This window comes from Podarcis filfolensis (assembly GCF_964270895.1).
Source record: "Podarcis filfolensis genome assembly, chromosome: 17".
NCBI lineage: Eukaryota > Metazoa > Chordata > Lepidosauria > Squamata > Lacertidae > Podarcis > Podarcis filfolensis.
The window spans coordinates 3807218-3823016 of record NC_139621.1 but is presented as its reverse complement, the minus strand read 5'-3'; the positions used below and the strand labels follow the sequence as shown (position 1 = coordinate 3823016).

At 47.1% G+C, this 15799-nt stretch overlaps 1 protein-coding gene across 2 annotated transcripts in view; it reads right to left on the bottom strand.

The window, feature by feature from the left end:
- SLC6A8 (solute carrier family 6 member 8) overlaps window positions 1-15799 on the bottom strand; it is a 35427-nt gene that overhangs the window by 14337 nt on the left and 5291 nt on the right. Inside the window, exons 2-9 of one of the 2 annotated variants that reach the window (XM_083592486.1) lie at window positions 13537-13668; window positions 12289-12541; window positions 12007-12139; window positions 8737-8871; window positions 8038-8141; window positions 4796-4920; window positions 1039-1151; window positions 741-878 (exon numbers count right to left, since the gene is read on the bottom strand). In XM_083592486.1, the coding sequence (XP_083448612.1) occupies window positions 741-878; window positions 1039-1151; window positions 4796-4920; window positions 8038-8141; window positions 8737-8871; window positions 12007-12139; window positions 12289-12541; window positions 13537-13668 (1133 nt within the window). The remainder of the gene's footprint in view (window positions 1-740; window positions 879-1038; window positions 1152-4795; window positions 4921-8037; window positions 8142-8736; window positions 8872-12006; window positions 12140-12288; window positions 12542-13536; window positions 13669-15799) is intronic. The other variant, XM_083592485.1, reaches the window with a different exon arrangement.

Sequence of the window (15799 nt, the reverse complement as noted above, 5' to 3'; positions counted from 1 at the left end):
AGCTTCACCAAACCTGAACTGTTACATAACTCAGATCTAAAGTCTTGCAGGCAGATTGCAGCCACTTTGCCAGCAAGTAGAACAACAGAGACTCAAATCTTTCCAGCCTGAAAGCCATATCAATGCATCTTTTTGCTTTGTTCTGTTCTAGCCTGTGTTTAGGAATAATTGGCAATTAAAATTTTACTACACTTTTTTTTTTTTTGCTTTGCTTGTATTCTGGATCTGACTGTGAGAGCAGCAGGAGGAGCCCAAATTTACTAGCAACAATATTAGCAGCCTTGGACCACAGATTTTGGGTGCCATTAAAGGATGATGGAATACAATCTACTGAGAACTTGAGACCAAGGGCAACTAGGAAGCTGCATTCTCGGCTCCCCTGGAAGAACATCAGGGCAAAGGAAAAATCAGCCCCACACATCAGCCAGAGAGGGAGAAGCAGCAGGGAGCTTCTTTCCTCATATCCTTCCAGAAAGAAACACTCTGTTCCAGATGCCCTGGGAGAGCAGAGCAAAGGAAAGCCAAGGACTGCCAGGACTATGTAGATTTTAGGAGATATGTGTGTGTGCGCAAATCTTATTGCAATGGATTGTAAATCGCCTTGAGGATCTTTGACAGAAAGGTGGGGTATAAATCTTCTACATAAACAAAATCTCCTGCACCAAGTCCTCCTCATTCATTCCAGTGATGCTTGTGCAGGGAGAAGGTCACAGTGAGGGAGGTCCTCTGTTGTATTATACCTCGGTCACCATGGACAGCTCAAGGAAGAAGCAGACAGCACAGGAGACAGCCACAATGACCTCTCGCTGGAATCGGAAGGTGTAGGCGGCTGGGAAGAAATCCAGGATGCCTGTGATAAAGCCTTCAACGCCCACGAACTGTGGAGGTGGGGAGTGAGATATAAGAGCAAGGTGATTGGAGAAAGGAAGGAAGGAAAATAGTAAGATGTCGGGCAATGTGCTTGCTTTGCCCTCCCCTCCTCCTTCATGAAAACACTCTGCTTCTTGGCTACTTCCCACCCCGCCCCCAAACTCTCACCTGGCTATCCAAGCCCAGGAGCAGCAGCATGAAGAAAAAAAGGGCAGCCCAGAGTGGAGCGACAGGCATCAGAGTGACAGCTCGTGGGTATGCGATAAATGCCAGGCCAGGCCCTGGGAAGAGGGGAGGAAGGAAGAGACAATCTTAGAATGCTGGAACATGTGGATCCCATTAAGGGAAGTTGGGGCTGTATTCAACCAAGAGTGGACCCAGTTACATTAAGGAACCTTAGTTAGTGATGCCCATTAACTTCAATGGGTTTACTCTGAGTAGAACTAGTGTTGACTACCAGCCTCAGTCACACGTACCCCATGCAAGCACTGATGTTGGCACCTAGGGCAGAAGTCCATCTCTATAAATGTCTGGCACACATTTAGTAACAATAAAGCATGCCTCTAGTTACCAGGGCTGCAGAAATGAGGTGGCCACTCCAGCTGCCAAGGGCTCAGAGCTCTACACAGCTTTCTGGTTCTCCTCCGGTTTGAAGTGGAGCAAATTATGCATGATTGACTTGAATAATTTATTGGACCTACTACATTGGCATCAAACCAGAATTCGATGGCTGCTGAGTTCAGGCAGTCCTGGTTATTCCTACACAGTTTTATTGTTGTGCAACACAAGTGCTGAAGCGGGCTTTGGCTTTCACATTCAGCATCCAAAGAATATCAGCATTCATTTTCCTCCCTCAAAACAAAACCAGTTTCAAGCCCTTATGGGCTTTGAAGGATGTGGGCAGCACATACTAAGATATTACGAACTAGAAAGAGGGAGGGTTGGAGGAAAAGTACCATTATTCAGATTGCTATGTAGTTTTTTGCCCTTCTGTTGACAAGCAGGGTCTAACCATCTGTTATGCAAAATAAGCCAATATAAATCTGCAGAAGTCTCAGAATTTAGCTTTTCTTAGAACACAGTATCAATCAATCATAAATTTATTTCTTTTCCAAATTGGACTATCAAAGCGTGAAATGGCATTCAACTATGGTTTACTCAGAGGAGACACAATGAAACGAATGAACATGACTAAGTTAGGTCCATTAATTTCAATATGCCTGGTCTGAGCAAAACTTAGTTGAATACCAAGCACGGTGTTTTATCACTGATAAGACAAAAAAAAACAAACCTCACAAACAGCATATTTAAAAGCAACACAAATCAGTGTATATAAAATGATGGGTGGGGGAGAGAAATCAAATTAATCAAAACACTTAAATTCCAACTTTTGTAATTGGCCATGAAGAAAAATGATATACAGTAAATCCATACCTAGCTTTAACAGCAGCAAGGCCAAAACAACAACAAGAGTACTTTATACGTGGACAGAATATTAATCCCATTCACAACATAAATAAACTCAAACCTAAGTTGGACAGGTCATATGTAACAAACCCTTTTTGTTATTATTTCTGCATCAGATCATAAACTGGACAAATAAAGAGATACGAAGAAGATCCTCTAACTCATTTCCTCCAGTTTAAAAGAATCTCTGCTCTTTTGGTATCCTCATATAATTAAGTGCATTTCCATCTCCAGTAGCCACAAACCAAAGGAATCTAAAGGGGTTTCCTGAGACTGGTGTCCTAGAACTCTATCGAGTAACATTCAGATTGAAATGTTTTCTTAGCACAGGAAAAAACCACACGAGAAGGTGAAGACTTCTAAACTATGTGCTAACTAAAACAAGCACCAGTGCAGAATATGCGCTACCTTTTACTAGAGGTTAGTTGTTGTTCAGAGTTTACACAGCTCTAGCTATCCAAACATGTTTTAATACAGGCATGGGAGACCAGTGGCTCTCCAATTGTTAGACTCCAACTCCCATCATCCCTGACCATTGGCATAGATGGGCATGATGAGAGCTGGAGTCCAACCAAAAAGAGAAGGCAAAACTGCCCAGTACCTACTTTGCCTCTGTCTTCCCCCAAAAGGAAAGCAGTGCCCAACAGAATAAACGACACATGAAGGAAGCTGCAGCCCAAGATAGGAAAAGAGGTGCTAAGAGAACATCTTGCTACTTTGAATGAATTCAGATCTCCAGGGCCTGAGGCGCTGGACCCAAGGGCACTAAAAGAGCTTGTAATCTCAGAGGCTTTGTCTATAATCTTTGAGAATTCCTGGAGAACAGGTGAGGTCCCCGTAGCTTAGAGGAGGGGTGTGAGCACTTAGAAAAGGATGCTGTGATTAGTAAAATCCAGCACAGGTTTCTTGAAAACAAGTCATGCCAGACAAATCTCATTTCTTTTTTTTTTTAAAAAGATTTGCAAGCTAGGTGTATCAGGGGAATGCTGTGGATGCAGTGTATCTTGATTTCAGTAACATTTTTGACAAAGTCCCCCAGAATACTCTTCTGGAAAAGCTAGTAAAATGCGGGCTAGACAAGGTAACTGTTAGGTGGATTTGTTGCTGGTTGACTGATCAAACCCAAAGAGTACTCATTAATGGCTCCTCATCATCCTGGAAAAAAGTGGCAAGTGAGGTGCCACAGGGTTCTGTCCTGAGCTGGTTGTTGTTCAATGTCTTTATAAATGACTTGGATAATGGAACTGAGGGGATGCTCATCAAATTTGCAGATGACTCCCAAACTAGCAGGTAGCTAATGCCAAAGAAGACAGAATGAGGATTCAATACGACCTTAACAGATTGAAGAACAGGGCCAAAAGTAACAAAATGAATTTCAGTAGGGCCAAATGTAAGGTTGTGCACTTAGGCAGGAATAACCTGGTGCACAAATGTAATATGGGGGGCACCTGGCTTGCTAATAGTACACATGAAAAGGATCTGGGGGTCTTAGTAGACCACAAGCTTAACGTGAGTCAACAGTGTGATGCAGCAGCGCAAAAAAAAAAAAAGCTACTGATATTTTAGGTGGCATCAACAGAATTATAGTGTCTCAATCATGAGAAGTAATAGTCCTGCTCTATTCTGCCTTGGTCAGACCACACCTGCAGTCCGGTGTCCGGTTGTGGGCACCACAATTTAAGGATATTGACAAGCTGGAACATGTGCCGAGGAGGGCAACCAAGATGATTAAGGGTCTGAAAACTAAGCCTTATGAGGAACGGTGGAGGGAGTTGGGCGTGTTTAGCCCGGAAAAGAGTAGATTGAGAGGAGATGTGATAGCCATCTTCAAATATCTAAAGAGCTGTCATGTGGAAGATGGAGCAAGCTTGTTTTCTCCTGCTCTGGTGGGTAGGACTTGAATTAAAGGTTTCAAGTTACAAGAAACAACATTCTGACTAAACACCAGGAAGAACTTCTTGAGAGTAAGAATTGTGGAATGGTCTCCCTTGCAAGGTGGTGGACTCTCCTTCCTTTGAGGTGGGGGCTTTTAAGCAGAAGTTGGATGGGCATCTGTCATGGATGCTTTAGTTGAGATTCCTGCATTGAAGGGTGTTGGACTCTGTGACCCTCGGGGTCCCTTCCAGCTCTATGGTTCTATAGCATATGACAGGCCACAATTTCCCCTTTCCTGCTCTGAATCAGTTACCTTTTTTAGTAAAATATTAGCCTTCCTTGCACCCTTTGTCAGGCCCACTTGAGCTGCCTTGTGGCTTACAGCACAGTGGCTGTTCTCTCGCCAGCTGGGAAGGAATGAATGCCAAGTTCCAGTTATGGAGAGATTTAAATGACAGATTGCCACCCCAACATGAGGAGAACCACGGGGTTCCCCATCCCATAACTACCTCTTGCAGAGTAGTAGTCAACCCAGCATCTCGGTCCCCGAGGAGACTCTGTGACAGGTGGTCTGAGCACTCACCAGATTCAGCTACCTTGGAGATATCAACTCCTTGTTCTGCTGCCATGAAGCCCAGAATGGAGAAGACCACAAAGCCAGAGAAGAAGCTGGTCCCACTATTGATCAGAGCCAGGATGATGGCATCTCTGGGGAGGGAAGGCAAAGAGTAATAGCTATCAAATGGGGCTGCAGGCTGGCATGGAAGAGGAGAGAGGAGAGAGAAGAGGAAAGGGATTTGTGCTGCCTGAGAACCTGGAGAACGGTTGCCAATCGGTGGTGAGCCAGATGGACCATTGCTCTGGCTCTCGACAAGGCAGCTTCCTTTCCAATCAAAAGCAGACACAAAAGAGGGACTTCCTTAGCAATGCAATGAAAGGCCCAAAGGACTTTCATCAACAAATGCATTCACCATCTCGTCAGCTGCAAATATCCATTTTACACTGGTGGGCAACATTCAAGGACGAGATAATACTCTACTGTGAAGCATATAACTCCATCTTATGTCAAATGAGGCACCTGAACACACACGTTTTTCAATGGGTTTAGACGTGTCTAATCAGGCTGCGAATGGAGTAGCAGCAGATGGGAGGCCTTTTGACATGACATGCCTGCATACATGTGCATACGGCATGCTGGTGGGAGGGAGCCTAGAACCAGTAGCAGGAGAAAGCATGGAGATAGAGGCAAGGGGGAGTGGGGTTTCAGAGTCTGCTTGTGGGATCGGGAGATGGGTTGGGAGGGAGGCTGTATCTCTAAGCCCAGCACAATCAGCAGCTGGAGGTGTAGAGGCAGGAAGACTCACTGAGTGTTTGGAAGCACATGCATGTGATGGAGGTCACGTCAGGAGGAGTCTATGCGCTGGCAGCAGGAGGCAACACAGAGATGGGGATCAGGCAGGGAGACCTTAAGAGTGTCCAGCCATGAACATGTGGCAGGAAGTTGGATTGTGCTGCTATGTCCAGGGATGGGGAAACAGTGGTCCTCCATATATTGTGGATTACCATTCCCATCATGCCTCCCCACTGGCCATGCTGGCTTGTTGGGGGGTCGGGGGAGATTGACAAAATCTGGAAGATACCAGGCCCCCATCTCTGGCTTTAACCCAACACCAGCAAGAGGAGGGAGTGCAGAGTGGAAGGAACTTTCAGAACCGAAAGGCTTGCTTGCCCATCATTCTCCTCCACAAGGGCTCCCCACCCACAGAGCTTGGCTTGAGCGAACATCCAGAAACTTGTCACAGGACCTACAGCTTCTCCTGGTTGTTGTATCCTTAATGCATTTGGTGAGGCTTGCATGTGTGCATATGAGGCAATGATTAAATACAGGTGTGCAGCAAAAATATTCAGTTTGGCGGCTTCCCTGTCTCCTTTTGTGATCCTCTACGCTGTCTACTCAGGAGTAAGTCCCAGTGACTTCATTGGGACTTATTCCCAGGTAAGTGTGCACTCCTAGAAATGCTTCCTGGGAGTAAGCTCCAAAAAAACCAGTGGGATTTCTGAGTAGACACATACCTGGGATTGCGCTGGAAATCTTCCAGGAGCAGAAATGTTTGGCAGCAGTGGATGATTTGGAAGGTATCTGCAATTGAGAACATTTCCCGCACTGTTTCATTTTTAGTAGACCCAGCATTGCAATCAGTGAGTGTTCCCTATAATCAGTCCTAGGCAAAATGAAATTGATTCAGAGAACCATCTTGGATTGGGGGGGGGCAGGGGTGGTTTAAAACAGTTGCCAGTGGTCTGACTGCCAGTAGAATGGCTATAAAGAAATGAAGGCAGAGCTGCTCCTGCTGCACCATTCATAGTTGCGTAGAAGAGGGAATTCCAGTGAGGTTTGTCATTTGCTTCTGGACACCTGTTAAAGGTGTGTTTGAATTACAACTCCAAGCCAGCCCCAGCCAGTACATGCTAGCTGGGACTGACGGGAGTGCTAGTCCAAAATATCTGCAGGGCTCCTGGTTGGCAAAGTCTGGTGTAGAAAGAGGAGCCCTGCCCTCTCTGGGACCTGCCCACCTCCATTGTCAAGCAAGTCTCCTCCAGCACCATGACCAAGTGACACCCCCCTGTGTCAAGCCTTCTGAAGAGTTTTGATGATCCTGCATAGAATTCGGTTGTGCCTAATAACTTGTCCCATTTCAGTTTACAGAAATGACATTTTATAATTGCTTTCCTTTGATGAACACATTGTTGTTGTTGGCATCCATCTGTCTCGAGAAACAATGGAGTGGACCTCCAGGTGTGAAGTCAAATCGCTGCATTAGCAGCACTGAAATGCAAACCTGGGCTGTGTGTATGGAAGTCCTGGGCTGCCCAAACAACTAAACCCTGATCTTGGCCTCGCTGATGTAGTCAAATGACACATCATTTCCCTGCCCTGCCCTGATGTCATCATACATAACTACTTCCATTCTACATAGGAGAAAAGGGAGAGTGCTCACCAGCCACAAAATTATTATGTACTATTTTATTACGGGGTGATTGCTGTTTTATTACTGGATGGAAGTCATTCTGCACACTGGGCAAGTCAGTCAAGTAGGGTAGACATCTAGCATTGCCAAACTAGCCAGAAAAACCAGCAAATGAAACAGCCCTGGTGTGGCTGTCTCTTGCATGTTGCAAAACACCCTGTTTGAGATGCAGAAATCAACAGGTGATGCATTTTGTGGGATGGAGATAAACAGAAACAACTTGCTAATAGACGAAGATCAGGCTATGATTGGCTACAGCTGAAGGCTGAAAAAATCAGTTTTTATGAGTTGCCTACACATCAAGCATTGTTATGGGGCAAAGCTGTTGAACAATGGAGAAGGTTGTGTGGGGAGGGGTGACGTTCTTTTGCTGGAGGATTTTAAGCCGGGTGAGGGGGGGGGGAGCCTGTGGCCCTCCAGATGTTGTTGGTCTCCAACTCCCATGAGCCCCAGCCAGCATGGCCACAGGTTCCCCACCCCAGATTTAAGCAGAGGTAAGATTGCCATCTGTCAGGATGCTGGGATTGCACCTGGCTTTGCAGATCCCATGTCAATCAGGGTGTTGGATTTTATGTTCTCTAAGCAATAGCTATGAATTTATGATATCCACAATTCAACCGGTCCAGGTTTTTCATGCCTGGAGATAATGTGTTTTGTCTGTTGAATTTCCACCTGCCATGCAGCTGTTAAAGGGACAGGAGCCCAGCCAGCAGAGGTGGGGAAATGATGGCAACCTTACAGGGCATAGAATATTTTTCCTATGCCCTGCCTGGTTGCATAGGAAATGGGCTCTCACTTATAGCAATTGTTGTTGAACCGGTTATAGCTGCCCAGGGCAGTGAGTGCCCCCAGTCCTATGGCATACGAGAAAAAGATTTGGGTCCCAGCATCGATCCACACCTGGGAGAGAAAAAGAAAGAGAGAGAGAGAGATTGAGGTATGACAGGGAAGAGCCCAGGAGTCCTGGCTCCAACCCCTTCTCAAGAGAGTTGCCAACTTTTCAACCAGCCATGGCTATTGTGCCCTTAACAGCAGCTTGATCTGCATACCTGACAGGCAATACATTTGTATTTATGTTGTGAAATACTTCAGTTACAGCTGCAGCCCTCTGTAGGTTTGTGGCTACTTTTGGAGTAAATTGCCTAACAAATCACTGACGCAGAGCTATTTGGTTGCAATGCATTGGGATTTGTATAACTGGCGCCCATACATTTATCTCCTGCACCTGCTGGACTTTTGCTTGTTTTCTGTTTTGTGGTGCGTTCAGGGTTGAGGAACCTGAGGCCCTCTAAATGTTGCTGGATCCCAACACCTTCATCCCCCACCATCGGCCACGCTGGCTGGGGACGAAGGGAGTTGGGAACCCAACCACACCCAAAGGGTCTTGCTCACTTCTGTGCTGCTTCCTGCATTCTAAGTTGCTCTTAATGCTACAGAAGCTGGTTAACAAGTTGGCAACCCTACTGCTGCCCTCACAACCGCGCTTCCCACTTACCTGAGGGGAGGCCAGTTTGGACCAGTCGGGTTTGAGATAGTAGATTATCCCATCCTGAGCTCCAGGCAGCATCACCCCTCGGATTAGCAGTATAATGAGCACCACGTAAGGGAATGTAGCAGTGAAGTAGACAATCTGTGTTGAAAAAGGAGACGAGGGGCAGGAGAGTGTTATGCCTGAAAAGAAAAGGCTTTGCTTTTCAGCTCTCTGCTCAGTATTGGGAAGGCAATGGGGCAGGAGGTGGTGGTGGGGAACATGTGCAAGAAGACTTGGGAAAAGCTTTGGATTTTTGGCAAAGGAATAGATTAAGTACCTCCTTGGAGCACCTCCTTGGAGTAACATTGCCAAGGGGCACAAATTGGTGATATTTTACAGTGGCTACTTTTAAAACTGGCCATCCTCCTGCACTTTTTTTAGCAGCAGTGTGACATGGAGTCAGGTGGCCAATGAAGCTTTCCCACTGGGTAAGATGCCCCAAATCCTTTGAAACACTTTATTGTAAACTACAATGCCCATAATTCTTTGAGGGAAAGGATATGCTTTGAGTGTGCTTTAAAGGTACAGTTTGCATGCAGTATCTATGTATGTGCTGTGACTTGTGGGGAATGGCTCACCATCTGCGCTTCTGCCTCAGGTGGCAAAATAGCTTGTGTGTCAGCCCTGGACTGAAGACCTCCACACATATGGATTGCCCAGGCCCAGCTGTCACACATAGGCACACCTAAACCGTGGGAGACCAGGAAGCTATGGCTCTCCTGCCCTCCACTCCCCTGCCCCCCACAGTCACCATCAGGCTTCCCCTTCCCCACACCTGCTGCATAACACAGCTGGAGTTGTGCCCGTTATAGTGGGCAGGGGGGAGGTGGAGGCAGGGTAGTAGCTGGGGTGTGTGTGTGAGCTGGGCCCCCACCAGGGGTGCAGGTGATGGGGCTCCCCTGCGAAGTCGGCTAATAATATGTCCATAAATATAAATATTGGTTATTGTCTCTTAATAAATTATTTAAAATAGAGGGTGAATTGAATGGGTGGATGGGGGGGCGGGTTGGAGGAGAGGCGGAAAGGAGAGCTAATTTATCCATGGCTAGGGGGTGCAATCTGGACGGTTCTGCCAGGGGTACAAGATCACCTAGTTACGGCTCTGGGTGGGGGGTGGGGGGACAGACACATCTGACTCCTCTCCTGCTGCATTCGGGAATTTCAAGCCACAGATGTATTCTCCTGAGTCGCTGATTTGGCAGTCCTAAGCACTCATGACCCCAGGCGTTTGCTGAGATACTCAATGCAATCAGGATTACAAAGCATTCTTTGTTGCAGGATAGAAATGGATATGGATACACACACACACACACACACACACACACACACGGAGCTGGCTTTCATCTTGCTTCCTTCTGATGGGAATTTACTAAGCCTGTGGGTGATGAACAGTTTCTCCACTGCAAAGATGCTTTGGCACCACTCCTTAACAACTTTCTTCAGACTGGCATTCTTAGAAACATAAAGGCCTAACTCTGAATGCTTCCCCTTCACTCCCACCCTCCTCTGGATCTCTGGGGACTTCTCGTTGTCCACTACTACTGGGGAGAGCATGTGGGCAGGCAGCTGCCTCAGCCAGGCCTTGTGAACACAACAGTGGCCTACTGTGGGAGGCCAGGCCACATGTGTGCCTGTCTCGCCGGGGCCTCAAGGCGGCTGCCCCCACCTCCAGCTGCCGTCTGGTGAAAAATGTCAGGCTCTCTCAGGCATGGAACTTGCTGACGGGTGGGATTTCAAACGCACTGGCCATGCACAGGAAAAGGAGGAACAAGCGCAGGGTGTCTGAGAAGGAGAGGAACGTGTGTGCGCATGCACAGAGAAAGAGAGATTGTATATGCATACCGCATGGAAAATGGAGAACTGTGACTTTCTTTTTTGTGTACAGAAAGGAATGGGCCATAGGTCATCAGCAGAGCACAGGGATTCCAAATACATATGTCCCAAATTCAATCCCTGGCATTTCCCTTTTTAAGAGGGTCTCAGGTGGCAGGGCTAAGAAAGGAAAGCCTGGCATAGGCGGCCACCATGTCATTTTTCTCCCGTGAGGTCTTGGGAAAGCAGCTGCTACTCAGGCTAGTCAGCCTAATGGTGGGACTCACTATAAAGCAGTTTTCATATGTCCAGCCTGCGCTCCACATGACCACCCTCCGAAACGCAAGTGCTAACTCAGGGATAGGGGTGTAGGCATGGAGCCCCACTGAGAAAGGTTTTCAGCTTTGTCAAAACCCTTTTCTGCTTTCCTCAGGTGCTTGTGCATCAAAACGTCACTTTAGGTGAAATAAAGAGGCCTCTGTTTTGACCCAGGTACCAGATCTCAAGAACATAAGAAGAGGCCTGTAGGATCAGGCCAAAGGCCCATCTAGTCCAGCATCCTGTTCACAGGGGCCAGCCAGATGTCTGTGGGAAGCATGCAAGCAAGACCTGAGCACAGCAGCTCTTCCCAGCAACTGACTGTCTCTGAAAGTGGTGGGAGAACGTATTGCGTAGAAAGCTGCCTCAACTGCCCCAGACTCCTAGCGGACGTCAAACAGTATCTGTGTGTGTGTGAAAGAGAAATGACACCCACAAAACTGTTTGACTAAGAACATTCCATCCCCCAGGAATTCCTAATAATCTTATTGGAACTGGTTTCAAAATTCCTCAGGTGATTCATTTGTGTGGGAACGTCCAAGTTTTCCTCACACAAAATTTATTGTTTGCTTACTTATTTAGATAATGTTTACCCTACTGTCCAACCAGGTATATCTTTGCCATCAGGACAAGACAGAGAAAGGGAGTGTTTGGCTGCGGCTGTCAAAAATTGTTCCTGTCTGAGTCCATCAGCAAATGGCAGAAGAGATGCAAACTTATGCTATGGGAGCAGGACATCTCTAGAGGAAGCAGCAGTTGACATGATATGAGGTGGTCTCCTCCAGTAGTGGATCTGGGGCTCTTTTGGACAGATAGGTCTGTCACACAGGACAGAAACTGGGGGGCAAAACAGAGCCCTCCAGACACTTCTGGACTGCAACTCTCATCACCCCTGACCACTGGCTATGGCTGATGGGAGTCTAGAAAACTGTGGGGGTCACCATGTTGGCTATTCCTAAGGAGGCAAATGCCAGTGCTGGTGCCTCCTCTGAGGACAATTGCCTATCCTGCCAAGAGTCCTGGATGACCTCCACCCCAGTTGACCTACATGTTTCTCCCCTTGCTCCTGCCCCTGGAGTCGTGCCACCTCCCCAAGCCCCCTACCTTTCCTGTGGACTTGACACCCTTCCAGACACAGAAGTAGACAAGGACCCAGCAGGCTAGCAGACAGAGGGTCACCTCCCAGTTGATCTCACCAGGGAGTTCCAGGCCTCCTGACAGACGCAGCACCTTGTTCCTGCAATCAGGGAGAGAAAAAGTGAGCACTGGCTAGGGTGTGGCAGGCGAGGAGAGGGGCTTGGCGGTCTTTTTGGATCAGTGGGTTTTGCCCAAGCCAACCCAGTTCATGCCAGGAGTAATGACTAGCCAGTGTATGCCAGCACTCACTCCCAAAACTCGATGACAGGCGACCTCTTGTCGGAGAGCTCGTCACAGGTAAGGTTGCCTGTGGCGGTGCCATTGGCGCAGTCCTCATGCCGGAAGATCTCCACACATTCATCAGAGTTCCAGGGGTTCCCACAGGTCGCCCAGGGCAAGGTGGCCGCAAAAGATTTCACCAGGTAATAGAAACCCCAGGCAAGCACCATGATGTAGTAGGTGTTGCAATAGAAGACGATCACCATAGAGGCAAAGCCCAGTCCTGTGGAAGAGAGGAGCTGCGTGAAAAGAGGAGCCCGGGGCAATGAGGCGCCACTTCTTCAGGCGGTTCAAAAGCATCGGTGCCACGCCTGCCTCCTTTAATTGTACCGGGTGATGTACGTTTAACTGGGTGGTGTGCATGCACCGTGAAAACTTGGATTCTGAAACCTGTATAGATTGTGCAAATTAAGCACCCCTGCACAACAGTTTATTCTGCTTCTGCTTCTTATGGGAAGGACTGGGGAACAAGGGAAGGACTGAAGCCCTATCTCCAGAATAAGGTGGGCATCTTATTATGCCACCTCTCTGGCTTCTGAGATTTCAATAGACCTTCACAGCCTAAGGGCTAGAAACTTTTCTTTTTTAATGAAAGCCAAGATTCTTAATATGATTCCTGCAGGCAATTCAACACTGTGAGCTCCTGAAGAATTATGAAGTCTCCCTGCAGCCTCTTCCTTTTTATTATTTTTTATTACTTTAGGACACTCCATCTTGCTTTCTTATTCTCCTGCCACCTGCTAACATAGATGACTGTCAATTCCTGACCTCACTCCCCCACTCATCTGATGTAGACTGGAGGGACTACATTCACACCTCTGCTTCATAAACGGAGCATCATGTATGAATGAAATTTGCATAGTAATAGGTGGGGCTCTCTGCTCAAAACCAGATACAAATCAGCAAAACTGGCTTGGTTAGAGAGGCTGGGAAAGGGCTACAGCCTAAATGGTGGCTTATAGCACTGCTTAAGTGTTGTTCCCTGCTGTTCCCAGGTAAGCCCCAGAGGCCTGCGTGGGGCAAGGGGCACCAAAGGCCCCTTTGGTGGCAGGAGGAGGTGGGGATTAGGTGGAGGTGGAGACAGGCATACACTCCAAAATGGTTGAGGTGCTGGACCTTCCATTGCAACAAGAACCTGTTGTGAACCAGCCCCAGATCTGAAGTGGGGAGGGGGAGGAGGAGAGGCAAGTAAGGCTCCAGGGGGAAGGAGTCTCTTACCTTTGAACAGTGGTGCGATGTTCCATACGTTGATGCTCCCGGCCTTCATGAACTGCCCCAAGGAAATTTCCAGGAAGAAGATGGGAATCCCGCCAATGAGGGCAATAAGAAGGTAAGGGATGAGGAAAACACCTGTGGCCAGGTGAGCAGCACAAAGTAAGCAACAGCTCCCTCATTCTTCAATCCCAGCCCCCTTCAATCCCTGCCCCCCCCCCAAGCTATGGGCTGGCCTAAGTGTTCTGTACTAAAATAATAATTAAAATCTGTAGCAAGGTAACCCAAATTCTGTGCTGAAAAAGCTTATTTCTGTGCCATGTATAAAGTACAGAAATTTGCATGACTTCTCATGCTTTGCACATTTTGTTCTGCTTCTAATTGACGACACTGGAATGCAAACCGTTAGAAATCCTGTTCAGCCTTTTGATTTCTGACATCACCAGCACACCCTGAAACATATTGTTTGCTGTCATAAAGGAGTAGAAGCACATATATAAAACTGCCACTCTTAGGAAGCTGAACCTTTGCTTCCAGAACCAATAACTGTGGCTTTCTGAGATTCCATGGAATTGCAGCTTGCCGCTGCCTCCCCCCATGTTAACTGAAACATAACCTTCCAGCTTCATTCAGAGATATTTTGTTTGCAGCACAAAAGTCAGTATGTACAAATGACTGCAGAATATACAGAGGAACAGATTCCTGAGATAGCTGCTAGGGAGCAGCAAAGAGAATAGTTACACTACAGAATATCTCGTTCCTGTTTCTCCCCCCTGCATCTTTTATCCTCCTAGCTCTTCCATCTTAGCTTGGGTTGGCTTCAAAGTGTGCTGTTCCGCCTGTCTACTGCCGCTTCTGCTTCTCAGCCTTCCTTCCCCAAACAGCCCACGTCTTTCCTGCCATCACTAAGGCACTTGGCAGGCCAGCCCTGTGGCTGTGACTGACAGCCCTGTGTGTTTCCCGCTGCACGTGGGTCTCAGTGTGAACCACTCCGGGGGATGCTATTTATATCACAGATCCCTGGGCTATGGGAAGGCCCAAGCCTTGCTCTTCTTCCTGCAAATCCCTGGCTAAGAGGATAATCTTGGAGATGTAAGATCTTTCCCATGGGGATTAGCAGGGCAGTGGTCAGCGAACCCATTCATCACTGTATGCTTGAAAGGGCATCCGTGGTCCAGGGACTGCTAACACTCGTCTGTGCATACATGTGCTCATAGAGTGGAAGGAGCCTGGCTCTGGCAGTGTATGTAATTGAGTAAGATATGCTGGAGTGTGCCTCATTCTGTGTGTGCTCGTGTGTGGGGGAAGCAAATCTAGCCTCACCTTCTCCCTGACATACTAGTGTTTTGTTTTTTTTTTTAAAAAAACAATAGCAGGGTGTTGTTTTAAATGGAGCAGACACATTCAATCATGTGAAGTCTCAACTGCAGTCAGAAGACATCCATTCAAGACAATAGTTTTCTATCTCTTCAAGAGTTAGTCCTGATATACAGGACCAACCCTCCCTGGAATCTGTTTTTCAAGGCCCAAAACATTTGGGTCCTGAGAGGCAGAAAAATGAGCAGGCGCTGCGCAGGAGCAGGATTGTGCCCCGTGTGTCTGTTCAAGCTGCCTCCCACTTTGCTTCAAAATCTATTGTCTCTCATTTCACTCATCTTGGTTTCAAAGCCAGAATCAATTGCTGAGATATGTGAAGTAATAAAAGAAAAATCTGCCTTTGAGAACATGCAAAGTGTGTATTTCACACAACAGAGTAACAGTAGTTAACTCCCATGCATCTGGCCATCCAGGACAGAGAATGTAACTTCTAGACAAATTTAATCTTCAGCATCCTTAAAAAATGTAATGTATGTAGTGTGTATCTACACTACAGACAGTAGTATTAAGCAGGAGTTCCCTCTCTGCAAAGAACTCTGGGAACCCATGGACCTCAATGGAATTCTCAGCACAGTTCCCAGGATTCTGTGAGGAAAGGCATGACAATTACACACTTATGATAGCAATAAACATGTGTAGCGTAAACATGCCTCATGTGTTGCCTTTATATACAAGATCAGTGACTCATTAAAGGCAGGAATTAGAGAAAGAAATTACAAATGCAACCTACTGATTATTTTCACTAAACAATGGCTATTTGTATGGGGACAACTGGGAACTTTTGCTGCCATTTGAAAAGGATTCCATAGACCTCTTTCTGACTCAGGGGAATTCATACCCAGAAAATATGAGCCAGAGAGATGATCAAAATGGAAAAATGAATCCCTGGAAG